Consider the following 18134-nt stretch of genomic DNA (forward strand, 5'->3'; position numbering starts at 1 on the left):
ATCAGAAGACCTACTAAAGGGAAGAATGAATACTTGGTTGTTTCCTGTGACTTTAATTGTGATACCCACTCTTCTACCTTTGATGCTGAGGTGGAAATTGTTCTCAATGACAACTTTGTAAAGCTCATCTCCTGGTATGACAACAAATAAGGCTATACATCAGGTTGCTTATTTCATGGCCTGTATAGCCTCCAAGCAGTAAGAGGCCCTGGACCACCCATCTGAGCAACAATCTGAAAGGAAGAGAGACACTCTCAGCTGTCTCTCTGTCCCAAGTTAGTCCTCAGTGTTGAGCATTTCCCTTCATAGTGTTCAACTATACCTCTAGAAGGGACAGGCTTAGGAAGCCCTACCCTCTTGAATCCTGTCAATAAGGTCTGCTAAACCTACTTTCCCTCAAAGCGCATGTTCTCTTATGTTGTACTAGATAAGTAGCTAGGCACTGGTCCTGATAAAATTCTAAAATAAACATATAATAATAAAAATATAATAAAGTATCCAAATTACAGCAATGATTTCAACCTTTAAATGATAAACATTAAGAGCTAGGGATAATTTAAACAAGTTCTTATGCAGGCATGTAGATCAGAGTGGACCCTAGGTATATATCTGTTATTCACATGCTGGGTGGTAGAGACAGAAGATTCCTGGATACTTGGGGTTTACTAGTTGCCTATCATAGCCAAAATGATGGGCTTTTAACTTATTAAGAGACCTTGTCTCAAAAAATCTGGTGGAGAATGATTGAGGAAGACACCCAATGCTGACAGCTGGATGAGGATGCACACACACATACATGTGCACACACATATGCATCATTGAATAGCTACTTTTCATGGGACCATGCCATTAGTGCTGACTTCAAGAGATTTACATATTTTATTGAATTATTATATTCAATATAATAGTGACTCAAAGTCAATTTTGAAGGGTATAAAAGTAGCTGCATAAAAGACTGCGCCTTAAGTCAAACTGACTCTTATCAGCTCATTTGCTAACAGTACACATACAATGTGCTAAAATTTAATAAGATATCCTCTGGGCGGCTAGACTAGGGGTAAAGAGACTAGAGTAAAGATCAATTTGTGAGTTCTGATCTTCTCACTAAGTAGCAAAACTAGAAGCATGTCAGACTCTTGAACCAGCTCTGCAACCCTCTATTAATTGTAATACTTCTTGACTAAGTCAGTAGCCCCTCTCCTAGACCTTTCTTTCCTCATCTAGACCTAAGCATACCACCACATCGTGACTAGAGTTAGAAGTTAGTTGGTAGGTTTTACGATGGTTGGAGGCTAAATAATAATGGCTAAATCATACTATTTTACTAAACCGAAAAGTAATTATTTTCTGAGACCATAAAATGAGGTCTGATATTGAAAGACAAGGGGCAGCCAGTATATCACAATAGTTTAAGCTGGAAAAAAAATTGCCCAGGCTTTATAAGAGATTTTGTACATGATTAATGCTGAGTCTTTTGTTGTGAGCAAAAAGGAAGACTCCCCAGTCAGAGGGGCTGATTGTATTAGCAGTGCACTGGCTTTGATTAATGTGTATACATAAGAGAGTAATGTGTAGAGGTAAGAAAGTACCTGTTTTCAAATGTTAGAGCTGAGCACAGATATCCCATTATCTTCAAGGATGTCCATGAATAATGACTTATAGTACTTTGAAGGGAATGTGGAAGCCTAGGTAGGGTGTCTTGTCTCTGTGTTAGAAAAAGTACAGATTTTCCTTATTAATTCTTACCTCTCCCTGGACTGGGGAATCACCATTGAGAAGCCACTTTATCCTGTATTTCACAGCCCCACGAATCATATGTCTTAAAGTTCATTCTTAAGTATTTCTAACTATAACATTTTTTTGAATGAAACCTTCAAGTGTGCAGTGGGTATTTTTTTTAGATGTGATATGGAAAGTTGCACTCATTTCCCATGAGTCTCAAAGATAAACTAGTACAGACAACAATCACCTGAATTTTCCCCTCCATCTACCCCAAATGGACTTCACCCTTATTATATTACAGGCATCTGTGAATCATGAGTAGCACCAGGTTAACAGATCAACATGTCACATTTAAGGTAGTGTCTCAGTGTAGGGCCGTGGAGTGAAAGGGGTCTTGGTTTTTGGTAGAAGCACTGGTTGGAAGTAGCCTGGAGACCCTGGAAGGGACGGGCATTTATTCCGCTGCCCTCCCAGAATCCAGGCTCCTAACACGTGTCATGGAACTCCATTAACCTGCACTGTTCAATCACAGAGGATGCAGCCCCTTCCAAAGGGCACAGGTAGAGGGTGTGACTACAGGCCTCAGCCTCAAGAGATTTATATACTTATGAGATACCTGAAGGCCAGAGGTCATAGCTAATTCAACATTCTTCCCCAGACCCCCCCTTTCTCCCTCCCTATTTAACTCAGGTCTGAACTGAGTTTCACAGGGGTGCACATCCAGATTCAACCATCATCTGTCATGCCAATAAAGCCTTTTTTGGAAACCCACGGACTTTCTCGGGTTATTGGGGCCGCGTTGTGAGGAACCATGGAGAAGGCCTTTAATGAGCTGCTGTAGCTGCAGCGCCTAACTTCCCACCTGGAGAAACTTTCTGCGTTTTCCAGCCACCCTACCCACATCTCAGGATAAATACCACACACACACACACACACACACACACACACACCTCCCACAATGTGCAGTGTGTCCCTGGGTAATCCTGGTTTGCCCATGTCCTCAAAGCCCTGACCCTGTCAACTGTATTCATGTGAACTCCAAGAAAAGGACTATAAGTAGATAGCTAGCAACTAGTTTCTAACAGTGAGAACCTTTCACCAACACTGGAAAATACAGGTCAAGTTAGAAAAGAATACGTCCTTAAAGAAACACCACCTATAAGCCCAATGGATGGCTGATTTTATGTAAAATATGAAACTAATGGCTTCCTCACAGAAGGCAACTCTGACTTCCGTGATGTACTCTAGAGGATGATGGCAGGCTTAGTGGTGAGCACCCAAGAGGCCTAGTTCCTGATACCCAGAACTGGGGAACATCATCCTTTGTGTAAAAAGGAACTTTAAAGATGGGATTGCATTAAGGTTTCTGAGATGAAATATTAGGTAAGCAGTTCAGTAGTGCAGGGATCGTTATAAGAGGGAGTAGGAAGATAACAGAGTAGGCCATAATATAATGAAAAAGTCAGATGTTGTGGTGATAAGCTCTTAACATAGAAGAACTACAAGCTTAGGTCTAAATGCTGCCAACAAGATGCTGATAAAAGGTAGTTAAAAGGGGGTTCAAGAAGAGACAAATGCTGCTGAAACTTAACTTTGGGTGTAATTAAATTTATTTTGGAATCTTCACCCTTAGAAATGTACAATAATAAATCCACATTGTTGTAAGGCATTTAGGTTGCCCTAAGTTGGGGATTATTTGTGTCGGTGACAATGGAAACTTAGCACAAACACTGTGAGGAGGATGATAAGGAGAGTGGCTGATAACAGAAGTTAAAGCACTCTGTGAAATCGAGGACACGGTGACCGTCATGCTGCATATGAAGTGCCTACTCCAGTATGTCTTTAAAAATGGCGCACCCAGAACAGATCACGTGACCACCATTTCCATCAGTGTCAAGAGCTGCAGTTAATGCTTTGGTCCTCAGTTGTGGTTTAATAAATTGTACTGCTCAGTCTCAAATCCCCAAAACAAAGTCCCAGTTTGCCTATGAACCAGAAGTTAACTAGGTAATAATAATGACTTTCCCTTTAGGTATATTTACTTGTAGATCTAAACCAAACATGGAGAAAATAAAGAACAGAAAGAAAACACCAATTTATTGTTGCAAAAAAAAATGACCCAAGGAGAAATTACTTATTCCATAAGATTTGATATTGGAGCATGCAAATAGAGAATATAGTTTTAAGAGGACCCCTTAAACAGTGAATGGTTACCTCTAATTTGTAGGTTTTCCTTCACAATACCTAACAGATTCCATCAAGGTTTTCAGTGGGATTCTGGTGCTTGACAGTGCATATGTGGAGATCGCCCAGGATGTTACCATGTGATGTGGCTCAAAGTAATAATGACTCATTCCTCTTGTCGTTCAGTTTAAAGTTACCTGTATTTATATCCTTCAAAGAATGAAGGAATGTGGAACAACTAAGATATGATTCTCTGCAATGAATTTTGGAATTATAGCCCAACAGCAGAACATGCATAGTGCTTGGTTACATAAGTCCTTAAAGTATGATTAGAATAAATGATAAACTGGTGCCGTAGAAAACCTTCGCAGCTCCACCCAGCAGTACTGCTTCTGACAACTGAGTAAAATCTTAAGTAATATGACATTTCTAGATCATGATAACCACAGGGTAAGCTTTGTCACTCAATGTATTTTCAGTGCAAATTTAACAACTGCTTTTTCCCACAGGGAAATCTAGAGAAATCTATTTTGCATAAGGAAATTAGCCAGTTACTTGTTCATCTGAATGACCTCTGTTTTGTTCATAATTTAAAAATATAAAGACTTCGTTAGAGAATTACTTCCCTTTAATTCTAGTTTTGCCCCTACACTAACAGTTTAGCTGTTTCATTTATTTATCTTATCTTCTTTTTCCCCACCATCAAGTTCTTGGTGTCACATATTTTCTGGATTTGATATAGTACTAATAGTTAAGTGGAAATCAGGGAACTGAAGGCACTGAAAGGATTTATTTTTATCTCAGTTTTATAAACCTTTGTTGGGGGATTTTAGTAATGGAGTCTCCACAGACAATCTACTGTCCCCGCCCCTCCCTCTCTTTCTGTCTGTCTGTCTCTCCCTTCCTCTCCCTCCCTCTCCTCTCTCTGTCTCTATTTCTCTATCTCTCTGCATCTGTCTCCATCCCCTTCCTTTGTTTCTCTGTTTCTCTAGCTTTCTGTCTCTCTCCATGTCTTTCTATCTCTACTGTCCTCTCCCTCCTCTCTGTCTCTGTCAGTCCTTTCTCTCTCTCTCTCTCTCTCTCTCTCTCTCTCTCTCTCTCTCTCTCTTTCTCTCTCTCTCTCTCTCTCTCTCTCACACACACACACACACACACACACACACACACACCAATAACAAAACAGCAGTGGTAACCTTAGACTAATTTTCACTCAGTGTACTAGCTGGTTTTGTGTGTCAACTTGACACAAGCTGGAGTTATCATAGAGAAAGGAGCTTCAATTGAGGAAATGCCTACAAGAGATCCAGCTGTAAGGCATTTTCTTAATTAGTGATCAAGGGGTGAGGGCCCATTGTGTGTGGTGACATCCCTAGGTGGGTAGTCTTGGGTTCTATAAGAAAGCAAGCTGAGCAAGCCAGGGGAAGCAAGCCAGTAAGTAACCTCCTTCTATGGCTTCTGCATCAGCTCCTGCTTCCTTACTTGCTTGAGTTCCAGTCCTGACTTCCTTTGGTGATGAACAGCAACATGGAACTGTAAGTTGAATAAATCCTTTCCTCACCAACTTCCTGGTCATGATGTTTATGCAGGAATGAAGACCCTGACTAAGACACTAAGAGAGGTGACAGGAGATTTTTTGTTGTTTTTTGAAGGAGACCCAGTCTGTTCTTAAACAAATGTAGTGTTGAAGAAGAACTATCATTATCATGCACAAAGCAGAACCTTTATAATTTCTATTCTTAATAATTGACAATCTCTGTCTGTCATTGCAATTACAAAATAAGAAACCGAGTTGGCTTTGTGCCCAGGTTGAACAGATGCCTTACAATTTTAGCTATATTGGCTGGAGGGCCACGGTTCTTTCAGATTTTTGTTTTTGTTTTTTCTGCCTATTAGTGACATCCACAATTTTTTAAAAAGTATGTTTTATTTGTTTATTTGTCTTCAGAAGTGGTAAATTGAAAAAAATATTTATACAGTTTTGGTACCCATATGGAATATGCGAAGAGGCAATGCCAAGAGCTTACCAGCTATTCTTTTGTTTTAAATGGTACCAGTTGGAAATATTTTCTAATCTTACATGCATCTCCAAGATGCTGGATTTGGAAACCTGGATGGGAGTGTTCTTATTCTGAATTTGCAGTTTCCTCTGACATTCTCTGGTCTTTTCCTTTTTGCTATTAGATTTCTGGTTGCCACTGTTTTTGATACTTTAAGGAATATGGTTCTGGGTCCTAAGAGACATCAGGATTCTCAAATAGCTCACTAATATGACATGGGAGAGGGAAAAGTTGAGGCTGCTTCAATATTCTTTCTGTAGTTAGTTCAAGTAATAAATATGAGACATAAGAAATAACTTTCAAGAATGGAGTCCAAAAGGTATTTCAGAACGCTCGTTTTTCTTGATTATTACAAGCTGATTGGAATCTGATCACAAACTACTTGGTTTTTCAAAGACTCTTATAGTCTTCAAAACTCAAACAACAATTTTCAAAAGAAAGGCACATCCAGTGGGCCAAAGGTCTGAAGAGCAGAGGTGCCCTGCCTCATCTGCTTGAGGTAGGTACCACTCATTACTTTATCAGTCTTGGGTGGCTTTCATGACAATTGCAATTCTTTTTACATGTCTTGGACCTAATAGAGAACTGAAAGAAGATATGTTCTGACAATCTGTTGTAGAACTAAATCACAAATACTAAGAAGTTTAAGTAGTTTTAACTTTAAGAAGCTGAAGGAAATTTTGTCAATAAATAAAAATAAACTGTAAATGAGTGCTTACATAATCTTGAACAAAAACAATGCTTACACAAACACAGTGTCTGTTTATATTTGATGTTCTTTATTAGTATATATATAGTCTTTCTGTTTTGTGTTTAATTGGTAACCCAAAATACCAAATAGGTTTAATGATACTCCTTTTCTCTGAAAACAACAGATGAAATGATTTAGCACTACTTTTATTAAGCCAAAACCTTGACAAGTGGAACTCTATACCTCATAGTTTCCATCTTGTTTATTAAATCTAAAGAGAAAGAAATAAAGAAGGTGCCTCTACATTTAAAAAATGTGATGGATTAAGAACAGAATAATGGTAGAGATGGACAGCAGGGGTTTGTTCAGATAATAAATTGACTTTCCAAAGAACATCCTTCACCCACCTAAATAAGATAAAATCTGTGTTATCTGTATTTCACTAACTATCATTATGTCATCTGCCATATTATTTAAAACTTTGGTTTTTTAATATGTTATATATCATATATACCCCATATATATTCATATAAGTATTAATACATATGTATATATATGAATATATGAATGTGTGTGTGTGTTTATGAGTTCATTCATATGTGTGAATGCAGGCAATCATATACCACAGCACATGTATGGCAACAATTATGCTACCAGCCTTCACCTTCTACCTTGTTTGAGAAAGTGTCGCTCTTGTTCTATATCATGCTTTACATGCAAGCTGGCCCCTGGGTTCTGGTTAGTTCTCCTATATCCACATGTCATTTCTTCACAGGAGTACCGAGATTGATACAGGTCTAGCTTCATGTGGTTCTGCTTACTCATACTGACGTCTTCATACTGGTACAACAAGTACTTTTTCTCAAATTTTGAAGATGAATTATATATACCAAGATGTTCCTTAAAATATATACATTGTGAAAAGGAAACACGCAAGAATGACCTCACATAATCCAGTCATTAGGAAGTTTCTTCCTCAACACCTTCCATCTTGGTTATACATAATTATTTTGATCAATTTGTATTTAAGAATTTCTCAGCCTCCGGCTTTTAAAAATATTTACAGATACTTCACTTTCTCCCCTCTCTTCCCTTTGATGTCTTTCTCTATAGGATTTAACTCTGATTTAAGGCACAATTTGATGACAAGAAATTGCACAGATGCATTATGAAGATGAAGGTTACAGACAACCTCTGAATGCATCCCCCAATTTGAAAAGCCTTCATTACACAGCACGTTTCAGTCTGAGAATGTTAGAAATCTGTCATAGTTTCTGTAATTGTAGCTTGGTCTGGAAGCTTGGCACGATAAGGAATCATTTATAAAATGTGTATTTTCTTTGGCACTCAGGCGGAAGCTTGCCAGGCAATACATCTAATTAAGAATGAGGGGAAGGGAGTGATTGTGGTCTGCCATCGTGTATTATCATTACTTGAAGGTACCAAACTTACTGTGACTTTTAAAATCACGGTTTCATAACAAGGTTTATATTTGGAGCTAGAAGTAATTTCTCCTTTATTAACCAAGGATTTTCATACAGGAACGTATCTTATTTTGCAAATAAGAGTCCATTAGTTGCCTTCTGTAGATACAACTCTTTGTGTGTTATTTAAGCTGCAAGAGGCTTGGCTGCTCTCCTTAGAAACAACCTTTGTCCATTGTTTTAGACCTTGAAATGTGATGCATTGTCTTTTGGGAGCTTAGACAGCTTTATTTAAGTTTAACTTTCTCTGGAGAGGGATAGAGATAATGAAATACAATTCCTTACTCGAACATAACCATGTACATAACTTCTAGTTCTCCCTGATGCATAAAGCAAATTTGATAAGAGCAATTCAAATATTGTAACAATTAATGTTGATTTTTTTAAAGTTGCTAAGAAACCTATGTCAGCAGTTCAGGCATGTGGGGATAACCATTTCTGAGGCCAGATTTTCATTGTGTTATATACTCTGGCATTTAAATTTTTTTTCCTGGTTTATTTTTAGAGGACATCTTGCTTATAATGGTTTTGAAAGGAATTATGGGAAAGGAGAAATGAAAGGGTTTTGGAGTATATGCACAGGGAACACACACTGCAGTGATAGGTTCAGTCTTGGATTATTTAACTTTGTGTGAATCTGTACTGTTTTTTTTTTTTTTAAATCACATTGTAGAACTATTTTTCTGTGTTAATTTCTATTTTTATTTCTTTCCGATAAAGATTCTAATCAAAAGCAATATAGAGAACAAAGAGATAGTTGGGTTACACTTCCCAACCCCAGGTCATCATTCAGGGAAGCCAAGCCAAGTAGGAGTCCAGAGACAGAAGCTAAAGCATAGACCAGGGTGGGAATGCTACTTACTGACTTGCACCCACAGTTTGCACCACAGTTTGTTCAGTTTGCTTGCTTATACAAATCGAAACCACCTGCCTAGGGATGGCACCACCTACAGAGAAAGCTGGGCATTCTAATACCAATCATTAGCCAAGAATGTCTCTTATAGCCTTGCCTACAGACCCATCTGATAGAGGTATTTTATCAACTGGAGTTTCCTGTTCCCAGAGGATTCCAGCTTTTGTCATGTTGACACAAAACTAGCTATAACATCTCCCGAGTGAGTAAATATATTTCTCTGATATCTGTCATATTTGACACTTTTGTTTCTATCATTACCTTCAAGTTAAGGTGTAACTAAAGCACAGATGAAGATTCTCCTTCCCTGTCTATCTTCATCCTGACTTGTCTAACCAAAATCTTTCTCTTCTTACCCTTCCTGTCTCATTGTTACACTCACATGGCTCATTACTCCTCCTCCCTTTTTCTAAAACAACCCGGAATAATCATGAGGTATTAGAATTTTAAGTAAATCCTGGTGCAGGGTTAATACCTGCCTCAATGGTTTCTGTTCTCAAATGAAAGACATATGTACAGTCTTTATATTTTAATATGTATTAAGCAGTACAATAGCTCGGCAATTGCCTACCCTCCATGCTGTTAGAATATACCTTCTACCCATAACTCCGAGTAACTACTTAATAATTTCTATGTTCCATCTTGGATGCTCTTGACCCAGTTGAGCATCCCTCTGGCCAAGTTCTCTTGACTCCTTTTTATGGAAGCTCTGCTTCTCCCTCTTGCACATTACTGCCTTCCATGGCAGCCTCTATATCTCTCCCCTTCTTCCTCTTTCTGGTTCTATGACCAGGAACCCTAAACCCTGCCTATTCTCTCCTCTACAGCATCTTTATTTACCAATCAGAATTAACTGGAGGCAGATGCCCAAAATCTACATCCAGACCCTCTAGTGAGAATAGTTTGGGGAGACCCTATTAGCATTAAAATACAAATAAACTACATAATCATCCTTGTGAATTACACCTTATGGACTCATTGTCTTCTAGGGATAAGGACCAGAGTCCAAAGGTCAGCACTTCAGAGTCAGTGTCCTGGTGCTCAATGGAGGATAGGAATTGAGGGGTAGTTATACATAGATGGCATAGCTACCTTCACTCAGGTAGCATTCAACAATTTATTTTTCAGGTAACAAGATATAGAAAAGCACATCTTTTTAAATCTTAGTCCATATGCACACACCTTATGCAGGCTAGTAAAAAGTCAGAAATTTGGAGACACTTGATCCACTTTAATGTAATACACAGACAAGTTATCTGTTTTCTTCCTCCTTCTTGTATCAGATTGACCACTCTCTACAGAAACAAATGGAACCTTGCAGAAATATCGGATGGGCACATCGTTCTTATCTGCCTGCCTCCTCTATAAGATTATGGCAGGGATCTTATTTTTACACAATTGCATCATGAGCTGTAGTTATCTTTTTTTTGTTTCTTTTTGGTTTTTCGAGACAGGATTTCTCTGTGTAGCCCTGGCTGTCCTGGAACTCACTTTGTAGACCAGGCTGGCCTCGAACTCAGAAATCCGCCTGCCTCTGCCTCCCAGGTGCTGGGATTAAAGGCATGCACCACCACTGCCCGGCTAGCTGTAGTTATCTTAAGTTGTAGCATGTTTTATTTTCAAGTCCATACTTTAAAGCAATTTAGGGCATGTTGGAGAAATAAACTCAGGTAATCCTTAGAAAGTCTCTGTTGTATGCTATTTCTATCTGTGAAGATAAAGAGGCACAGACTGATTGCATACAGTAGTATTTTGTTGTTGTTGTTGTTGTTTTGTCTTTTGCTGTTTTTTGGTTTTTTTTTTTTTGTGGAAATAGCCCAAAACAATATGCATGCAGGATTTTACTAAAACAAACAAACAAACATACAACATAACCTCCGGCATAATACTGTCTTTCAGTTTTGTTTTATTGGACCCATGTCTAAAGGATCTGATACACAAAGTGTATTCTCAGGACCCCCTTACTTCCTGGGATTCTCTGAGGTTGCAACCATGTTCTTCTTCTCTACCCTAGCTCCTCTTGTTTTTTCATGTGATACAACTCATGGATAGACAACTGAGAGCAAGAGGCAAGGAGTGTTACAGAGGCTGCCAGTCCATTCCCTGCAACTGGCTTCCTCTCTTACTAACAAAGATGGGCATGCAGCTTGGCATTTGTGCAGCAATCGGTTTTATAATACACATTTGTCAAAAACAAAGGATAGATTGTCTCTCAAATGAAACAGAGAGTACACCTTTTCAGTATTGCTGATCAGTTGTTCCCAGGCTTCAGAACTCATTTTTGGTCTGGAAAGAAACAAAACAAAACAACAAAAACAAGCAAACAGAAAACATCAAACTCATTGCAGCAAACTAGACAGCATTCTCCTTTAAATTGCTGATGGTTACTTAGGTTAGTCTCAAGATGCCAATATCTGTTCTTTAAAGCTATAACTGTGGGGTCCACAGAGAAATGTTAATTTATGCTGCAATGCTAAAGGTCCTAAACCACAGATTTCTTGAGCTCAAATCTGTATTTGAATTAATTATAGGGAAGAGATTATGTGATAAAATTCATAATGCAACTAGCTGGAAAGAAATGTCCAAAATGAGCTCTCCTGGGCAAAGCTGGAGAGTTGGCTCTGGTGGCACGGGAGGCACAAAGGATCTGGTGGGCTGGCCAACCCCATCTATGAAGTGCTGGAACATATGAACAGGCCAGTTCTGCTGATTTGAAGCTGCAGAATCTCTATGACACAGGGCAACAACTGTCTATACAAGAGGATTGTTGTTGAGGATTCAGTATTGGGAGTGTCACAGAAACTAGAGCCCTCAAACAAGACCAATGACTCACTGTAGTGAACATTTACAAGAAAAAGAATGTCTGAACAAAAGAGTATACTGTGTGACATACCGTTACACACCAAAGCTCCATGGTGAAATTTTTTCTATTTATTTATTTATTTATTTATTTATTGTTGCTTGTCGTCTTTTGGGTGGGAGATTGCAAGTGTCAGAGAGCATATATGGGGGACTGTGGGATGAGAAGGTGAATGCTATTACAGTTTATGGTGTGACATTAATGAAAGATCAATTAAAAGTTTAAAAATATCTGAGATAGATTAAAAGAGTAATAAGTAGCCTGACTTCTCACAATGCAAGGTTGAATGTATACATATTGACAATAAATGAGATTTGAATTCAGTACCTGGGTCCACCAAGATATAAACTGAGACTTTTTATTAATTAATTATTTTATATATTTATATCCCAAATGGCTTCCCCTCCCAGTTCATCCTTGCATCCTCCATCACCTCTCCCTTTCACCTCTGAGAGGGTGACCTCACCCTGGGTATCCCCCTACCCTGGGACATTAAGTCTCTGAGTTTTACTATAATTAAAAAATTGAAAATAAAGTTCAATGCTATTCATTTTTTTTGTACTTTTGTCTAAATTTTAATACCATAGATTTTAACTTTTTTTTTTTAAGACCAGAATTAAATATATTTTGGGCTTATCTAAAAGGAAAGTATATAAGTCTAATTACTATTATTTTGTGTTGTAAATCTCTTGTTTACGTGAGTATCGATATATGTCTATAGGATCTGGAGAAGTTACTCAGTTGTTTGGGGTTGCTTGTACTCTTAAAGAGGACCCACGTTCAGTTCCCAGCTCTCATGTGGGGTAGCTAACAACAGCCTATAATTCCAGATCCAGGGGAACAAATGCCTGCCCTCTTCTGGTCTCTGCAGATACCTACACACACACACACACACACACATACACACACACACATGCACACAAACACATATACATACTAAAGGTGATTAAAAATTTTTAAATATGTTTTAATATATGTATATTTATTATATTTTATCTATTTATATATGAACCAACACAACTAATATATATTATTTATTTTCAGGGGGAAAGGGCCACTAAAGCATACCACTGATGTAATCTATGCAGCTAAAATGATCTCAGAGTCAGGATCAAGGATGGATGTTCTTGCTCGGCAGATTGCTAACCAGGTGAGCTACTTATAAGTAGACATAGGAAAGTCTTTACTGTTTGCTCTCTTCTGTTTAATTATTGACTACAGTAAAGGTGGATGACTATTTTTTTTTAAACTCTATCGAGTACATTTGCTTCCTATATTAGAGTTTCAAAAATGTATAACATTGTAATTATGCAAATTGTGAGACAATAAACTCTAAGAAAGTAAGATTAGTTATATATATATATGTATATATACTTATATACATATATACATGTATATATACATATATACATATATACATGTATATATACATATATACATATATACATATATATAACTTTAAATATACTTTGTCTTAAGATCAGCTTTATCAGATTGAAATGAACTAAATTTCTTTTAATTGGCTATAATGGCACAATGAATGTTGTCTTTTCCTTGGTGTTAGTGAGTAGTTCACACACTTTAATCTTCTAAAATATTAGCTGCTTGATGTCAACAGCTTGCAGCATCATTAGAAAACTAAAGTAAGATGTCAACTGTAGGAGTTATGTAACTCTTGGGCAGACTGGTGTTTCTGCATATGTTTCATTTCTTTCCCTTGTATTTTTCACAGATTTAAAAACTATTATTTAAGCAGTGCCCATATTATAAAGTTATCTGAATAGTGAGAAATTAATACAGGAGTGTAATATGAATGCATTTAATATATATTTATTATCATATTTAACCTCATGGTTAATATTTCTCTAGAAGGGAAATACCACTTTGATTTTGCATATAGGCCATATAGTCCGAGATACTTTTTAGTATGATTGCTCCTGTCTCATCTCTCTCTTTATACATACTCTGTGGGAACAGGAGAAAATTTAATCTGATAGATAATATATTTGGGGGTATAATGGAGAGTGAACAAATGTCAGAGAAAACTGCCCAAATAAAGTATATTTTTTAATTCCTTGAGTGTGCATTGCTTGTATCAATAGCTTGCTACTTTAAACAGTTAAAAAATTGTATTAATCTGTTGTATAATGATCATTTGAAACTCCAGAAGCAAGCATGGCTCTCAAATAGTTTTAGATTTCACAGGGCTTGAAATTTCTGATTTTCTGAGCAAGAGTTCACAAAAGGGAAAGACTACATAAATTTTCTTAAAAATCTGAGACCATCCCAAATCTGAAGTACTTCTTGTGCAAGAACTGAAGCTAAGAGTTTCTGATACAAAAGTTAGTGATTATGTCTAAAAACAAACTTGATCATCTTGAAGTTCAGAACTTCTTAATCTAATAAATTGACAGAACCTACTCTTGTATACAATCTGCCTTATTTTTGAATTGTATTGCAGTTATTTTCATGAGAGAGACTAAATATTAGTAGAAAATGAAAGTATAATATTTTAGACAGATATGTGTATAGTAAGAATCCTTACGTGCTAAATATGTCTTAGCTTTGTTCTCCTGTTTGCTTTAGAGTATATAACTATAAGGGTTAAAAAAATCATAATTTTTAATTTTACATATTTTTTATTCTTTAATTTAAACTGTAGAATTGATGCTTTGATATTATTAAATCTTGCCATCATTTTAATATTATTCTAATTATGTGGGAGGGAAGAAAAGTTCCAAATTACTTCTCTACAGCTTTGATATTTTCCAAGAAACGAAGAAACAGCCATTGGCTAGTAAATATGAATAACAGTCTTTAAGCTTTCACACCTTGTCAAGCTGGAGAGTTTCTAAGGATGACATCTGTTCTGAACAAATGTGGCTTTGAACGATCAATACTGGGGATTGAGAATCTGATAGGGTTAATTTAGTGATCTTCATTGGAGGTCACCCATTAATGGGCACTTGTTTCTTTACATAAACACACACACACACACAAACCAACCTGCACACACACACACACACACACACACACACACACACACACATATACCCATGCAAGCAAACACACACATACATGCATACACACCTGCATACATACATTCATAAACATATACACATAAACACACACATGCATACATATGCGTACATGCAGAATGCATGTGCACACACAAACACACAGATACATACACAAATATGCACACATGTTAGACTTTAAATAATCTAAACTATTTTTAGAACACAATTGGTAGAATGATGAAAGCCAAGTAATTTCTAGTGCTTGTAAATATTGTGAAAGGTTTTACTGGTGATGTTCGTTACTCTCTGTTTTATTCAATCTAGAATTTTAAAACTTCAACATTTTTCATGAATCTTTCTACTCTGTTCATTTAATTTTCTGATGGACTATCAAAATGTTCATTGACAACTTTTAATTCTACATTATATAAATCTAGGATTTATTAGTACCTACTGGGTTAAGTCATAATATAAATATACGTGGTAGACTGTTTTAGTTTCATTCTGTGCAGTTTAAAAGTTATGTGCAGATGATATGAAGGCTATTTAATTCAAGACTGTTTCTTGATGCTTGCTTTCTTATCCTTTTCCCATTTCTATCTTCCTCTATTTACTACTGAATAGTTATATACACACAAGGCACAGTTCATTACTTAACAAATTGCTGTTATCTAGTTACAAAGAGAACTGAAAGCCTTTAAACATTTAATTTCTAATTGCTTTACCTGATTATTTAATTGGGTAAGCTTATGACATGTAGAATAATAATTTAATATAATGATCAAGTAAATATGATTAAATTCTCCTTCAACATTTTGAAATATAAAATTTGCTTTTCTTGTGTAGCATAGCATATAAGATCTTCTACTAATGCCCTCACCTAAACTTATTTGTCTGCATCACGTAACATTTCTTGAACCTGAGAATTAAGTTGAGATGTTGTAACCTTCATGCTGCAATTCAACACAGTGCAACACTGGTGCCAAAATTGCATGCATTATATAGTATATTCCTAAAGGTCAGGGTATTGTTATCTACCACAATTCTTAAAGAAATTGAAAATTAATAGCATAATAGCAAACTAGAGGATAGCAGTACAAGAACAGGCTTCCCAAACCCAGGCTCGTATGTTATTAATTCCCCTAATCTATGATTTTTCTATGCCAGCAGACACTGCAAATTAGATAGTATAACCAACACGATATATAGCAGGGAAAATACAGAGAGTTGCTTAGGAGCAAATGCAATATGAGAGCTGGAATACAGGTGACTGTCAAGTCTGGTGTTTGGTAACCAGTAGCATAATTTTTTAGTCCTTCTCTGTGATACAGATCATTTGATGAGACCAACTTCTTGTCCAAGTTTATTTAGTTTTTTTCAGTTTGATTTTTCTTTTTCTTTTTTTTGAAATTAATTTTTATTGGATATTTTATTTATATTTTAGATGTTATCCCCTTTCCTCATTTCCCCCTACCTAGAAACACCTTATTCCATCCCCCCTCCTCCGGCTTCTATGAGGATGTGCCCCCACCCACCTCCCCACCCTCATATTCCCCCACACAGGGGCAGATGCTCACAACTAACCATTGAACTGATCAAAGGGGTCCCAATGGAGGAGTTAGAGAGAAGACTAAAGGAGCTGAAAGGGTTTGCAGCTCCATGAGGAGAGCAACAATACTAACAAACCAGAGCTTCCAGGGTCTAAACCACCAGCCTGGGAACACATAGGGAGGGACCCATGGCTCTAGCTGTCTATGTAGGGGAGGATAGCCTTGTAGGTGGGAAAGGAGATCCTCAATTTTCTTCTCTTTTATCATGCCATTTTCTCTTTCTTGTTTTGTTATATTTAACTACAATGTAATCTTCATTATGGATTTGTAGACCACTGTTAGTCAATTCTTTATTCAAAATCTAAGAAACACCAGATGCAGACACCCACAGCCAAACAGTAGATGGAGTTGGAGACTGTTATGGAAGAATAGGAGGAAGGATTGTGGCACCAAAGGGGAAAGGGACTCCACAGAAAGACCAACAAAGTCAACTAACCTTTACCCTTGCTTGGGGCTCTCACAGTCTAAAGCACCAACCAAAGAACATACATGGGCTGAATCTAGATTTCCCTGCACATATGTTGCAGATGTGCAGCTTGGTCTTCATGTGGATCCCGAACAACTGGAGTGGGGGCTTCCCAAAAGCTGTTGCTTGTACATGTGATGTGTTCTAGCTGGGCTGCCTTTTCTGGCATCAGTGGGAGAGGAAGGGCCCAGCCTCATAGAGACTTGAAGTGCCAGAGTGGGTGATAACAAGGGGGGGCCTACCCACTCAGAGTAGAAGGGGAGGAAGGATAGGGGAAGCTTTGTGGGAAAGGGTGATCTAGAGGGGGGCAGTGAGAAGGAAGTAAAGTGAATAAGTGAAAAATATATCAATCATCTCAACCTCTTCTGCCATCATATTTAATGTCCTCCGTGTTGATGATCATGTGCTCACCACTCTATGCATGTGTCTACTTCTGTCAGCAGGTTAAATTATTTCTACAAAGGAATATATTTGTTTCCTTTATTGAGTATTATGAACATGGAGTAACAAGTTCCCATGTTCTTGTGCATCTGACTTGGAAATATGTAGATCAAAGTATTTAACAAATATAAAATGGAATAAACTTCTCAGGAATTTCCCAATCATGTCTCATCTGAGTTCTAAGTCACCCCTCTATACATATGAGTCCTGTAGCTACCAATTCAGTCCACTCAATTAAATTTTGTATAGTTAGACATTTGAAGGTATATGTGTACTATCTTTTCCTGCAGACTGTTATTTTGCAAGCAATACAGTGCATCAACTATTCACATACTGTTTACATTGTTGTAATTATTTATATGTAATATAGATATAATTAAACTTTACCAGGAGGGTTTTTTAGGTTATACATAAATACTTTGCCATTTTATTTAATATGAACTGAGCAGTTTTGGATTTTGGTATCTTCATGGGTCATAGGACTTCTCCTTAGTAGATTTTGAAGGATGAATGTCCTAGATGAATATAAATATTCATGAGAAGTTCTATTGTTTTCTCATATCAGTTTTTTTACATTTATTTACTTATGGTGGTGGGGGCAGGGCTCACACGCTACAATGTATATGTGGAGGTCAGAGGATAATTTACAAGGGTCTGATCTCCTCTTCTACAATGAGAGTTCTGAG

At 37.2% G+C, this 18134-nt stretch overlaps 1 protein-coding gene across 3 annotated transcripts in view; it reads left to right on the forward strand.

The window, feature by feature from the left end:
- Ctnna3 (catenin alpha 3) overlaps positions 1–18134 on the forward strand; it is a 1449584-nt gene that overhangs the window by 1375135 nt on the left and 56315 nt on the right. For all 3 annotated transcript variants that reach the window (XM_034524718.2, XM_076917155.1, XM_034524719.2), the window contains one exon: positions 12956–13061. In XM_034524718.2, coding sequence (XP_034380609.1) covers positions 12956–13061 — 106 coding nt within the window. The remainder of the gene's footprint in view (positions 1–12955; positions 13062–18134) is intronic.

This window comes from Arvicanthis niloticus, chromosome 20 (assembly GCF_011762505.2).
Source record: "Arvicanthis niloticus isolate mArvNil1 chromosome 20, mArvNil1.pat.X, whole genome shotgun sequence".
NCBI lineage: Eukaryota > Metazoa > Chordata > Mammalia > Rodentia > Muridae > Arvicanthis > Arvicanthis niloticus.